The following is a 13471-nucleotide window of genomic DNA, read 5'->3' on the forward strand; positions in this document are numbered from 1 at the left end:
TATAAATCATTCTATAAAGAAAATTTCATGAAAAAATTGTATAGAGGGAATAACTGTGAAGCGGAGTGAAAGAGTAGGGATTTTGGGAAATTGTGCTTGTTAATTGAAAAAAAGTACAATATATAAATATAGCATAAAACATTGTGTTAGGAAAATTTTATAAAAAATTGGTTTAAAGAATATTTTATAAAAAAATTGTATAAAGAATATTTCACAAAAAAATTTTATAAAAAAAAAATCCAAAGAAAATTTTATAAAAAAAATTGTTATAAAATTATGTATTAATTTTTTTGCACAATTAAAGCAAAAAATTATAAACAATTTTTTACAAGTTTTTATACAAATATATTATTGTAAAAAAAATTGCTTGATAAAAATTGGTGCATAAATAATAAATGTCTCATAAAATAAAAAAGGTATATTTTTAGTTTTTTCAAAAATTGTGGCATGTTGAAGGAAAGACGCAAAAAATCGATTTGCTTGACCAATCTCGACTCAACTTGGAATAAATGAAAATAAAAAAAGTTCCTTAAGATAAATTAAAATAAATTTATCTGAAAAAAAATTATTTAGGTGGAGTTCTAATATTTAATTATTTGCAGTGAGTTGCACGAGTTGTAATAATAAATTTTCTTGATGAAGAGCCGAACCAGCCGAAAAATGCTTAGAATTACAAAAAAATTTCTTTTTAAACTACAAATAAAGATTTCAGTTTTTTAACTTCATTTACTTAGTCCATTTACTATATAATTTTAGAGGCTTTTATTTTATGCGCACAGAGCCATACAAGGAAGGTGTAAGGGAATATCATTTTTTTTGCTTAGAGAAAAAAATACATGAAAATAATATAAAACATAAGGCCCATAAAACATAATAATAAAATTATATCTTTGAATAAAAACTTAAAACTATGCTTTCCATTGAAGGCTAAATTAGTTAAAAAATAGCAAATCATATAAAAATTCAAAGTATTTATGGCAGCGTATATTTTTGTTCTTCAAAATTTATATATTTTTAATTTTGTTTTTTAAATTTGCATTTTTAACAGGTGCATTTAAAAGTGCAATTTCCAACATTTCAGAATGGAAAAGTCTTTGTCCTATAAGAAAGTTCACAATATACCATTCCTTTTCTTAGAGTTTTAACACATTTTGCCGGATAGAAATCAAAATGCTGCTTCATTCTGAAATATTTTATAATAGGCGCTGCCTTATTTTCGTGACAAATAAAATTTTCTTAAATATAACTGCTTTCTAAAAATCGTGCGATTGAGCGCCGAAAGTAGTGCAAGAAATTTTATTTGTGCAATAAAATGAATGAAAATTAAATAAATAAAATATAAATAAAAACATGGAAATCACTCAGCTAAATCAAAGGAATAAAAAGGAAATAAATAAAAAATAGAAAATAAAACTAAAAAATTAAATAAAATAAAATAAATACAATAAATAAAATAAATAAAATAAAATAAAATAAAAATAAAATAAAATAAAATAAAAAAGGTAAAATAAGATAGTTGGTCCTACTAGTAAAAAAAATTATTAAGAATACGAATCCCTTCTAGAAAAACGATTTATTAACTACTGGAGTAAAAGTATTACAGTTAAATGCAAAATAAAAAAATTATTAGAAATTTTATATTGATATGAAAATATCGTCACGCTCGTTCGGATCGGTTTTTTTAAGTGATGTTTAAACATTTTTTTATAGTAAAGCCGAAAAGAAAAAAATAAAAAGGAGTATAAATTTCTGCTTTAATCCTACAGCTAACGACTTGGAAACGACTACCTGGAAGCTGCCTTCCAAAAATTAAATTTTCGATTTATGGATAAAACCTCTTGAAAAGGATCTTTGAACAGGACCCAACCGCAGGCTCTGAAAAAGTGTTCAACGGAGGGTTAAAACAACGATTTGTGAGTGGTCGAATGCCTAAAAATTTAATTTTAAATTTGGTTTCGATATGAAAATACTTTTACCTTTGTGCCGGAAATGTTGTTTTTAAAGGGACGTTTAAATTTTTTGTTTAAATAAAACCAAAAAGAAAAAATTAAATAGGGATATAAATTTCTACTTGAAGAAAAAGGACTTGTCAAATGCAACAAAATTTATTTTAAATTTGGTATTGATTTAAAATAGTTTTACATTTGTAGCGGAAATGTTTTTTTAAAGTTGTATTAAAAAAAAAAAAAAATTAAATAGGAATATAAATTTGTACTCGAAGAAAAATGATTTGTGAGTAGTCAAATGCAAATAAAATTATTTTACATTTTGTATTGATATGAAAATATTTTCAGCTTTATTCCGGAATTTTTTTTGTTTTTTGAAAGTCATGTTTAAAAATTTTTAAAAGTAAAAAAAAAATGTGTGTAATTTCGGCATCAAGAAAATCGATTTGTGAGTAGTCAAATGCAAAAAAAAAGTATTTTAAATTTTATATTGATGTGAAAATATTTTCATCTTTGTACCGGAAATGTTTTTATAAAGAGATATTTAAAAAAAAAATTTCAAAACAAAAAATAAAAGAAATTAAATAGGAATATAAATTTCTGATTAAAAACAAGTCAATTAAGAATATAAATTTCTACTTTGAGAAAAATGGTTTGTGAGTAGTCAAATGCAAAAAGAAAATTATTTTATATTTTGTATTGATAAAAAAATAAAAAAAAAATAAAAATATTTTCTTACAATTGTTGCGGAAATGTTTTTAGAGTAAAAAAATGTTTTTAAAAGTAAAAAAAAAAATTTAAATATTAAATTAAATAAAAAAAATTAAAAATTAATATTTTAAGAAAACTGTCAAATTTTGTGTTGATGTGAAAATATTTTCATCTTTGTACAGGAAATATTGTTTTTAAAGTGGTGTTTAAATTTTTTTAATATTTGTTCTTGAGAATTGTTTTTTCTATTTCATATCCGCGCTCTACAAGCATTTCAATTATTTTAGGAAATAAAATAAAATTTAATATTTGGCCCTACCAATAAAAATATAACAAAAAAAATCAAGAAGATAAATGTCTATTTCAAGAAAAATCAATCAATCAAATCTTTGTAATGGAGTGCAATTCTAATCGGGAGTGTTCTTTTCATATGCTCTTTAATTTTTCTTTGTGTTCATATTTTTTACTTCTGAAAATTTTATTTTATATTTCATATTTGGGCGATGCAAGAATTTCGTTATTGGTGCTGTTGTTGTAGCAGCATACATAAACTTTCCTCTCAAATGTATGGGCAATGTTGCTAGAGTGAGAGTCCTTGGTCGTTTATAAATTCGGGTCTGGTAATGTAGTATTGACTGCCGTGAAACCGAAGAATTTCAGGTCGCAATGTACGCGGCATTAAGAAATTCGAATGGAATGACCATCAATACCATAACAATTTTGCTCCATACATACAATTTTGCTCATGAATCTGTCCATAAAAGTCCTGATTAATTTATTATGAACACTCTACAGCTTCGATTTGGATTTTATATAGCATTGAGGTGAGTTAGAAAAATGATGACTTGACTGACTTTTCAACCAAATGCGCAGAGCTTTTGAAAATAATCGGAGAAAAGATAACTCAACAGCAACTTAGTCATGACTCATCCATTTTGGAAAAAACTATTTCAATAAATTACTAACTGGATATAGTGAGAAAATAATATAAAATAAACCCCTTTAACCTGCTCGTTCACACTTCATTGCCAAAAGGACTTGGCACTTAATAATTTGATTAATTGTAAAATATTTTTTACACAAAAAACTTTTACTTTGAATACCTAAATTGCAACTAAAATTAGTTTTGCGTTCCCTAAACAAATGTCGCATTACTTTCAATAATTTACAAAATTTGTATACTGCCATTTAAGCCGGCAAGTACGCACATAACAGCACTTACAAATATACAAGCCATGCACATGAATGTTTGATTTTAAGCGATTAAGTGTACATAGTTTGCAGTATCAAGATAGATAGGTAAGTAGGTATTTAGTATTTGATTAGTTTTACTTTGGGCCTAAAGCCCGCCGCTGCTCGTCATTGTAGTCACTTCGGCCAGCAACACCACTTTGGGTGATTACTCAGCGCCCGCCGAACTGTCTGGTGTCACATTTGAGTCTAAACTCGCACAGTCGGACTCCTGATCTTGATTCTCCGAGTAGTTAGCTGCCTCCTGTAGGCGCATGAGCATATTTAACTGAATCGAAAGAAGACGCAGAAAGAAGTGTTAAATAAAATTTATTAGGAGACAATTTTGCCGCTTACCAATGGATCTGGATTGTCGCCATTGCTAGCCGCCACACCTTCTAGTCCTACATCTTCTGCGTTTATTTGCCGCAATGGTGGCACCGAATCCGGACCATATGGCCATGGATAGGAGTTGCGTATGAAAATCGATGGATCATTCCATGCGCCACCGCGTCGTCCATACAATTGTACACCCTCGCGCACTGCCTCAACCAGATATGGTGAGAGATGATAATTCCAAATGTCAGTGAACCACACTTGTGAGTCCTTCAAGTCCAATGGACAGGCGAGAAAGAGTCGCGGTCCGATTGTTACATCGCTGGAGCTGTGCGCCTCCAAAAATCGATTTATATGCTGCCACACGCTGGGCAACCAAGCCAGAACAGTTGACAATTCGGGCTGAGGGTGGCCAGTCTGCAGTTCCAGCTGAAATAGACGGCGACGTAGAAAGCGGCCAAGGAAACCTTTTACCGGTTCCATGTGGTTGGCAGTGAGTACCTGCAATCAGAGGTGGAAAAATACATTAGCAGAGCTGCAAAAATTTTAAGTCTATGAGAGAGAAGAACTGCTGAAAACTGGTAAATTCCGAAGAAGGGATGTGATGATCTCCGAAATAGGCCCTAAAACGACTTCAGAGGACCCGACTTAGGTCTTTGGCCAAATCCCCCATTCAGTATTTGCAGAAATTCTAGCTGCCAGCTGCGACTTACCCATCGGAAGTTATGATGCAACTGCAGATTGGTTGTGTTGCACGTGGCCTGCGACATGGTGCCAATTATGCATGGCAGCTTTCCAGCAGGACCAGCGCTTAGCAAGCAGGAGAAGACATCGCCCAAAGCTGACGCGTGATGCAGATTATCCAGAATGATCACAGATGGCAATTCTGAAGCGCCATTCGCAATGGCTGCCTGTTCGGCCACATGGCCGAGATACTGACGCAGCTCCTTTGAAGATTTATGGTCAACGCTGCAGAGAAATTAAAAAATTAATAGATTTCCAACAATGAAATTTGCCTAAAACTTACTTGAAAGTTGCAATCGTTTCGGAGGGATTACCGCGTCCTGAGCGTGCCACCAAAAACTCCGCCAATCTACGGGCTAAATAGGATTTACCTGTGCCACTGGGTCCGCACAAGATTAACCGACGATGCTCGGTTAACAGGCTGATGTAACGGTGCACAATGCTACGCGGTATCAAGCTATCAAAGGCTAGGCTGCCTACACCTTGCAGACAGATATACAGCGTGCGTACGTTGCCAATGATGTAGCCACAGGGCAGCAGCTCCGGGAAGCCCATTTCTGGGCCACGCTTCGCTTCACCCAAGTGGTAAGATGTGATTGAGTCTGTATTCAAACCCAGATTGGTACCGGGATCAATGCGCGACACGTAATCTTTGAAAGTTTTCCGCACAATATAGTCCAGATTCTGCCAGGTTGTCTTGCCCGAGATGTATGTGTATGCGACGACAAACTCATTCAAACTGGCCGTGGGAAACGACTTACGTTCGCTGATGCCATCCGCATCGACACCATTTGCATAGAATTCATCGGCCTCTAGCATTTCCTCGCAGTACTTGACAAAGGACTCGGGTTGTCCCAGATAACAAGCGATGGCAATTTTCTTGCCATCAGTGACATCGGGCAGCTCCTCAACTGCCGCGGCTGCAATATGTGCCGGGCTAGGAATCGTATTGAGTGCGGGTGGTGGTGGCGTTAGATCAATATGAGTTGCAGGACTTAGTGGTGGCGGTGGCGGCTCTGGTGCTGGTGCAGGCGGAATGTTCTCTTCCTCGACCTCTTCCTCCAAACGTTTTGGCAGCTCCATTGGTGGGCGCGCATTGCCATCTGCTAACGAGTAGCGGCGTGATTCGCCGATAGAACCGCTCGGGCTAATCGCATTACCCAGCGACGCTTCAGAGCCAGCTAATGAACGGCTGGTGACCAACTTTTGCAGACGCTCGTTATTTTGCTTCAATGACATCATCTCAGCGCGCATTTTGTTCACCGTATCTTTGAGACTCTCCAATTGAGAAGCAGAACTCAGTGCCTCCAAACGTATATCGGTCAACACCAAGTCCTTTTCGCGCAATTGTTTCTTGAGGTCTTCCACCACCTGATGGTCATCGTGATCGATTGCATCGATCGGCTTCGCATTGTCTATCAGCGTGACAGTCTTAGCTGGACTACCTTTGGTGGGCGAAGCATTAGCTGTAGGCAGCGGTGGTGGCGGCTGTGTAGCCAAGGCGGCCAAACCTACAACAGCATCGGCATGGCTATGGCCATTAGCTTTGTTGTAAGCAGCGCTGTTTTCGGCATGCACTCCAGGCGTTGCATGCACACCTATGCCAGGGTTGCTGCTGCCAGTGCCTCCTACATGATGATGACCGACGTGCCGACTAGTCTTCGAAATTTTGGCATTGCGGGAGAATGCTTTGGTGAAGGAGCTGCGCAGCCAACCCTTCTTCTTTTGCTTTTTGTCCTGCGTCGAACAGCCGGAACTAATGGAATTCAATGAACACATCGAATCAGAGCTGTGATGACGTTGCATAACACCGGTTGCAGTAGACGAAGGCGTCGATGAGGCGGTACCATTGCTGGCCCCATTCTGATTCGACATCGGCTGCTGTGTGATGGCAGTGCGACCGAGCTGTTGTTGCTCGTTCTGCTGCGTTTGCACGCCCATGCTTTGCATATGCGCAGATGTAAGACCCGCCTGAATGGATTGCTTGCGTAACAGCTCAATTGTTTGACGCATATCGGTCAGCTCACCATCCTTGCGCTCGGCGGTAGCCGTCAGATGCTGAAGGCGTGACGTCATATTGGAGAGTGACTGCTCAAAGGCGGCAACCACATGAGCCTGAAATGGAGAATGTGAAAGAATTAATTAATGGAGAGTAAAGGTAGTCAAATGATGCTAGGAAAAAATTAAATGTTAATTAAATTAAAAATTGGAGGATGTATGAGGTGTGTTCAAAAGGTAAGGTGACTTTTCAGACTTCGCGGCAAATGGATACAAAACCGTGACTTTGTGTTGGCCACAAATAAAACCTTAACAGATGTACTCATCGAAATTGAAACTTTACGACTTGCTCTTGTTCACAAAACAAAAAATACCTATGAAAAGACGGAGATTTGTCCTAATTGTAGAGCGAAGGCCATACTTTGTGGAAGAGCTCAGGAGGTAGCAAAGCGCTCTTAGGTGAGAAGCGGTTCGGAGATTGGAAAAAGCGTTGACTTTAGTGTATTACTTTAGTGTATTTTGGCTACCGTTTTCGAAACCGAATAATCAGCCGAAATTCCGTGATTTAAGCCCGTTGGACTATTTTTTGTGGGGAGCCGTTAAGGACAAATGCTATGCGAACCATCCAGAGACGATTGGTGCTTTAAAATACGAAATCGAAATTGCCATTCATGAAATTGGAGCCCAAACAATTGAAAATGTACTAAAAAATTGTGTTGATTGAATGGCCGACTGTAAAGCCAGTCGTGGCAGTCATTTGAACGATATTATTTTTCATTCATAAATGACAATGTTCAATCTTCAAAATAAAAAAAAGTTTGAAAAAATATTGATTAGTTTTTTTTTATAGCCGATTCAAAAAGCAAATTCTATATGGCCCACCCTATAGATATTGATTAATAAATAAATACTTTTCGAGAAAAATAAAAAGTCACTTTACTTTTTGAGCACACCTAGTCCACAGGTAGGAATCGATGCATTCAGCTCAGTTATGATTTTTGTTAACAAAAATATATATACGCTTCTAAACTGTACTACTTTTTGTAAAACGAAATTTGAATTTGGTGGAAGTTCCATCAACATACGATACCAGATATTCGGCAGAAATTTCTTCTTGATTGGCTCGATTTTTTTAATGAAATGTGTAAGAAGCATGACTCCTCGTTAACGAAGAGCCCATATTACGCCAGCTGACTCGCAAGAAATGGTGTTGGATAGGCCACGTTGTTAGAAAACCACCACACAGCATCACAAGAGTGGCCCTGGATTAGAAACCTCAGGGAAGCAGAAGCCGCGGCGGACCAAAGAAAAATTCACCGTGCCTGACCTATGGAAGATAAACACAAGCTGGGATAATGTGAAGACGAAGACGAGACAAACTAATCGCGTTCGTTCGAAAAGCCTTGTATAGGTTCTCTTTACATCCAAATAAAATATTAAAAAAATCGCTAATTTTAGTTAAGTACAGCGTACAATTATGCAGTGCGACCACCTTCCTAAGCTTCGGAGCCCCGAATGCCGCCATCGTAGTCCAACCACCACCCATCGCAGTCGAAGAGTTTCGGCTGCCTCATGAGACCTGCCTGACTTTGGCTTATAGAAATCGAATCAGTAAGATTATCGCATCAAATACTTGCAACAATGAAAGCGATATACCTTCAACGCTCAAAGTGGCAGCGCAACTTGTAGCAAAGAAGTCAAAAGCTGCTATCGACTGGGGGTGGACAGCCTACGAACTGATGACAAAGCACAGACGCCTGAGCCAAGTGCTCACGTCGGTATCAGACCACGACATGTCAGCAATACTTTCAACATCTTTGCTGCTGTTCTATTTGCTGCAGAACCACTTATGAAATGGAAGCAATGGATATTATCGATAGGATATAATCTCCATATGCCCATGTGAGGGGAGCCATAAAGGCGGCGCCACCTTGATGAAATGTTAGCACGGTCTCAGGGTGGAATTCAGCCGAGAAGGAGGTTATAGTGTTAGTGGTATGTGGAGCATGCGACGGCACCTTTGATGATGTTTCTGACATTTTGATTTTAACCACCTTCGTTTTTAGTTTAGTATTTTTACAGAATGTCACGCTTTGTTTTAAAGAGCTTTAATGGTTAAAAAAAACCATATATGTATGTAAATCTAAACTTATACAAGGTATGAAAATATGGGTATCAATTGAAAGAGGACAGTGAGCGCATTCCTAAATTTTTTAATTTTTTAGTTATCTTGGGGTAAAGCACCTCATAAACTACCATTCAAGTTTTTATCCTCCCATATCCTTGACGATTTTCATTCAAATCATAAAATCCAAAATTGTTCTTTCATTTGGTACCCATATTCCAGTACCTTATGACATATTTTTTTTTTTAAGCCAGTTTCCTTATTGTGACTTTAAGGCCTTTTAAAAAAGAATCGTGACTTTCTATGCAAAAATTCAAATTGCAGATTTTCTTTATTTAACCTAAAGTTTCTTCGCACGAATGTATGTATGTACATATATCGATTTTCTCATATAAGACAAAAATAGTTTAATTTTGTAGCACGGTGTTGTAAAAAAAATCCTATCCAAACTAATTTCTGTACTTTACGAACACACTGTAATAAGTAAATGGCGAAAATTGACTAATAAAGATAAAATTTTTCAAGAATGAAAAAACTTAGCACAACACACAAAAGAAATTAAGAATGACTTGTGCAACTTGAGCATAAAGTGAGCCACCGACAACAGACAATGAGGCAAAAATGCAACAATGCGCCTGTGGAATTAGCGGGTGGGCGCACAAGCATTATTCTAGTAACGCAGCAGCAGCCGCCGAACAATGCATGCAACCGCAGATGGCACAAAACTGATTTCATAACAACAATACCAACAAATACTAGCAACAACAACAATTGCAGTTAGCCGCAGGAATGTAATTTATAAAATTGCGAAGCGCAAGAAGTGAATGGAAGTTTGAAGTTACGTAGAAGATCGGCGATAATGATGGCGAAGAAAAAGAAATAGAAAATAACCCATGCACATCTACTGGTTGAGCGGATAATTTTACTAGTCAATAACTATGTATACGTATCGCATATACAAATAACTATGCTATGTTGCGTGCAATCTGATATTTGTTCAGTGCCGATTCTCGCCATTATTATTATCTTTTATGTGCCATGCAGTCTACCGTTCGCGTGCCAGTTTGCTTTGGGTAACAATGATGATCGATAAGACGATGAGTTCTTAAAAACACTGGTCAAGCGCATAGACCGGCCGTGGGCAAACATTTCTGATCAATAAAGATGAAGTTGGGTATGAATAGATGTGTGTATGTATGTATATAAGTACATATGAATGTATGGATATTCTGAAAATTGCGTTTATTTATTTTAAATAGAGTAACAATTTATTTTTATATACTGTTATTATTATTATTATTATTTATTAGAGCAATATGAAATATAACACTAATTGATAGAGCACACTAGCTACTTAGGCCTACGGTGCTATATACTGTTACATATATATTACATATGCTACAAATCTGATAAAAAAAGCTGAGCCGAATTTTATTTTTGCTGCTGATTCGATTTATATATATGTAAATACTTTACGAGTACATCGAAGAGTGCGGGGCCTTTGGACAATTAAGGCGTGGTCTAGAATTTTCAAAAAATCGATTTTTTTGTTTTTGATATTTCGAAAGCATAGGCTTTTAAGAATATACGGTCAAATTTTTGGAGCACTTTTCGATTCTACAGCCGTTTTAGCAGGTAGAGTCAGATTCGTCACGCGGCGGCATCAATGGTCGCACTATCCACTCTCAAAACTTTAAACTCAATTGTCTCAAAACGACTTTTTTCGGAATGGTGTTGTCCAAAAAAAAAAAAAACACTATTCAATCGAATCGTCTGAAATTGTAATAGGTTGTTCACACAATCAATGGCTATCACTCGAACTAGAATAATATTATTATTTCTATCATATTTTTTGATTAAAAAACTAAAAAAAAAACCGATTTTTAGAGTTTCAAAATCAAAATCGCGCCATTTCGTAAAATTTTTTTATATTCTAGTAAGGGACTTAGCTACAGTCATACTGATTAATTTGTTTTTTTGGATTTTGTGTTTCAGATACAATAAATAGAAGAGCCAAAATGGGCAACACCGTCCAGGTAAAATTTTTCGGGAGGGTTAACCTAAGCGCCATTTCTAAGATTTTTAACATTAAAACATTTTTTTTTCATTTTTATATGTATCGTTTAAATATCGTTTTTAATTTTTTTTATTGTAAAAAAATTCCTGAAAATACCCTAAATTTTCGATCGCTAGACCACCTTAAAACCAAATGTCTGAAATTATCGATAATAACCTATTATTCAAAATATTGATGAATTGCTAATATTCGTTAATTGTCTCGGACATACTTAGAGAAATTTTTCTAACTTAAAATTAATCTTCTCCAATTGAAATTTATCTGCCCCTTAAACACACCTTCATGTTTGACACAGTCTGTTATCATGGTGAAAAGATTTTTAGAGGTGTGCTTTTTATTCGGCTCTGAGCGAATTTTATAGAATCAGCTGATGAGCCGACGTCACTTTGGATGTGTTTACAAAAACACTGAGATTGTGTTGGGATATACGAAAAAGGTCAACCAATGACACTTCGATGCTATCTGAGCAACGACTGATTGGACAAATGTGTGAATACTTGTGAAATCGTGCAAAATTCGGCTGCCGAACCTCCCAAGGGACGGGGCAGCCAAGGTTCCCCTCACAACTTCCTTTTTCTCCATAGTTAAGGGGACAGATACCTGTCAACGGCCATATTTTCCCGGATTTTCATTAAAATTATTTCAAATGAAGAAGTCAATATATTTTTTTCAAAATTGACATACAGTTTATTTATACATTAAAATATATTAGTATGTAACATTTTTTTTTTTTTTTTAATTTAATCATTTAAAATAGCGGATGTACACTCAATTCTTCTAGGAATGTTTAAAAAAAAATTATATTAATTAAATTTGGGGCGAATTTTCCTACCATTTTTGCTTCGAAAAAATTATTTTTTTGAAAAAATTTGGAATTGTAAATTCACATAGAAAGTAATATCATAAAAAAGATGTGTGCAACATTTCAGGGAGATCGGTCAATAACTTTTCGATTTCACGTGTACGCCAATTCGAAAAATATAGTTTTGAGAAAACCGCGTCTAAAGTTCGAATACAACGTAACTATACCTCTCCCAGCGCTCGAACGCAAAGAATATAAGAAATACTTAAATTTACGTACTAAACATTTTTTGACATATTCTTAAAGGATTATATTAACATTTTATGAAAAAAAAATAAGGACAATACCTATTAATGGCCATCTGGTGGCATATGACACTCGATGTTCCTTTTGCCGAAAATTTAACGCAATGCCAGCCATCGAAGAATAGTTCAATATAATCGAAGAATAATCCGTTGACTTAAAATTCGAGCCAAAGAGTGGCTCGGGGTGTAGGCATGGGAAGTTAAAATATCACTCTTGGCATTCCAGTTTCTCAAATGCAAAAACTTTGGCCGAAAATTGTGATCAAAGAATAAGCGAAATTTTTTAAGGACATCCGTTAAATTTCCACCATTTCGGTAGAGAATATTTACAACTCCTATACATCGTGCGTCCGTAAGATTTTCCATGGCAAAACCTCAATATTGATATATGACGCTGCCAAACCACAGCTATGTGGGGCTAGCACAAAGCAATGTCGCGAAACGAAACTACTCGTATTAGAAAATAATTGAAAATAAATTTAATTTTGTTGCAGTTTAACGTGCAACATTTCTAAAAAATAATTGATTGCCAATTTTCGTGGCCAAACGAAAGAGAAAATAAGTATGTAGTTGAAAATAAAGCTCAATTTGTTCCACTAAAATATCTTTAAAAAGCCAAATACCTCACTTCTTCTTATGCAGCTTCAAGGTTAATCCTAAATGGTAGCAATTTTCTAGGCGCTTGTCGGCTGCACACACACATGACACACACGTACATACGTGTATAAAAGTTGTGTATGTGGGTGGACGTGTGTGCTTGCAAGCAATTTGTTGTCGCATCACGTAAGTCGTCGTACATAAAATTTGATTACACCCAACGTGATGCGATGCGTCTGATAGCTGCAATGAAGCTGGCTGCCTTGTTGGCTGGCTGGGCGGTTGGCTGCTGCAAATGACCGGGAATGTATTGAATTAAAGGAAAAAGTTGCAATAGAAAAGGTCAAAGTCAGGCGTGCTAGTGCTGTCTTTTTTAAATTAGTGGTAAAAAAACAATTCCCATGGGAGCAGGCGAAGAAAGTAGAAGCCCCGCGTGTAGGTATTTTAGCAATCGCGTAGGGGAGTTAATGATTGCGTATATTCTTGTGGTAAAGACTGGTCTGATAAAAGTTGGAGGTGTGCATAATTTATATTTTTTTATAAGAAAAGTACGTTTTTTACCATAATTACGCAATTTGTTTGTAAAACTTGTTTCACACT

General features: G+C 35.8%; 1 protein-coding gene across 5 annotated transcripts in view; it reads right to left on the reverse strand.

Moving 5' to 3' along the window:
* Window positions 1-2806: 2806 nt before the first annotated feature.
* The window catches only part of LOC128865308 (protein sickie), a 138516-nt gene continuing 127851 nt past the window's right edge, over window positions 2807-13471 (reverse strand). For all 5 annotated transcript variants that reach the window (XM_054105500.1, XM_054105499.1, XM_054105498.1 and 2 more), the window contains 4 exons: window positions 5251-7082; window positions 4937-5192; window positions 4245-4724; window positions 2807-4176 (listed from right to left, as the gene is read on the reverse strand). In XM_054105500.1, coding sequence (XP_053961475.1) covers window positions 4057-4176; window positions 4245-4724; window positions 4937-5192; window positions 5251-7082 — 2688 coding nt within the window. In that variant the 3' untranslated portion in view covers window positions 2807-4056. The remainder of the gene's footprint in view (window positions 4177-4244; window positions 4725-4936; window positions 5193-5250; window positions 7083-13471) is intronic.

Source organism: Anastrepha ludens, chromosome 5 (genome assembly GCF_028408465.1).
Source record: "Anastrepha ludens isolate Willacy chromosome 5, idAnaLude1.1, whole genome shotgun sequence".
Taxonomy (NCBI): Eukaryota; Metazoa; Arthropoda; class Insecta; order Diptera; family Tephritidae; genus Anastrepha; species Anastrepha ludens.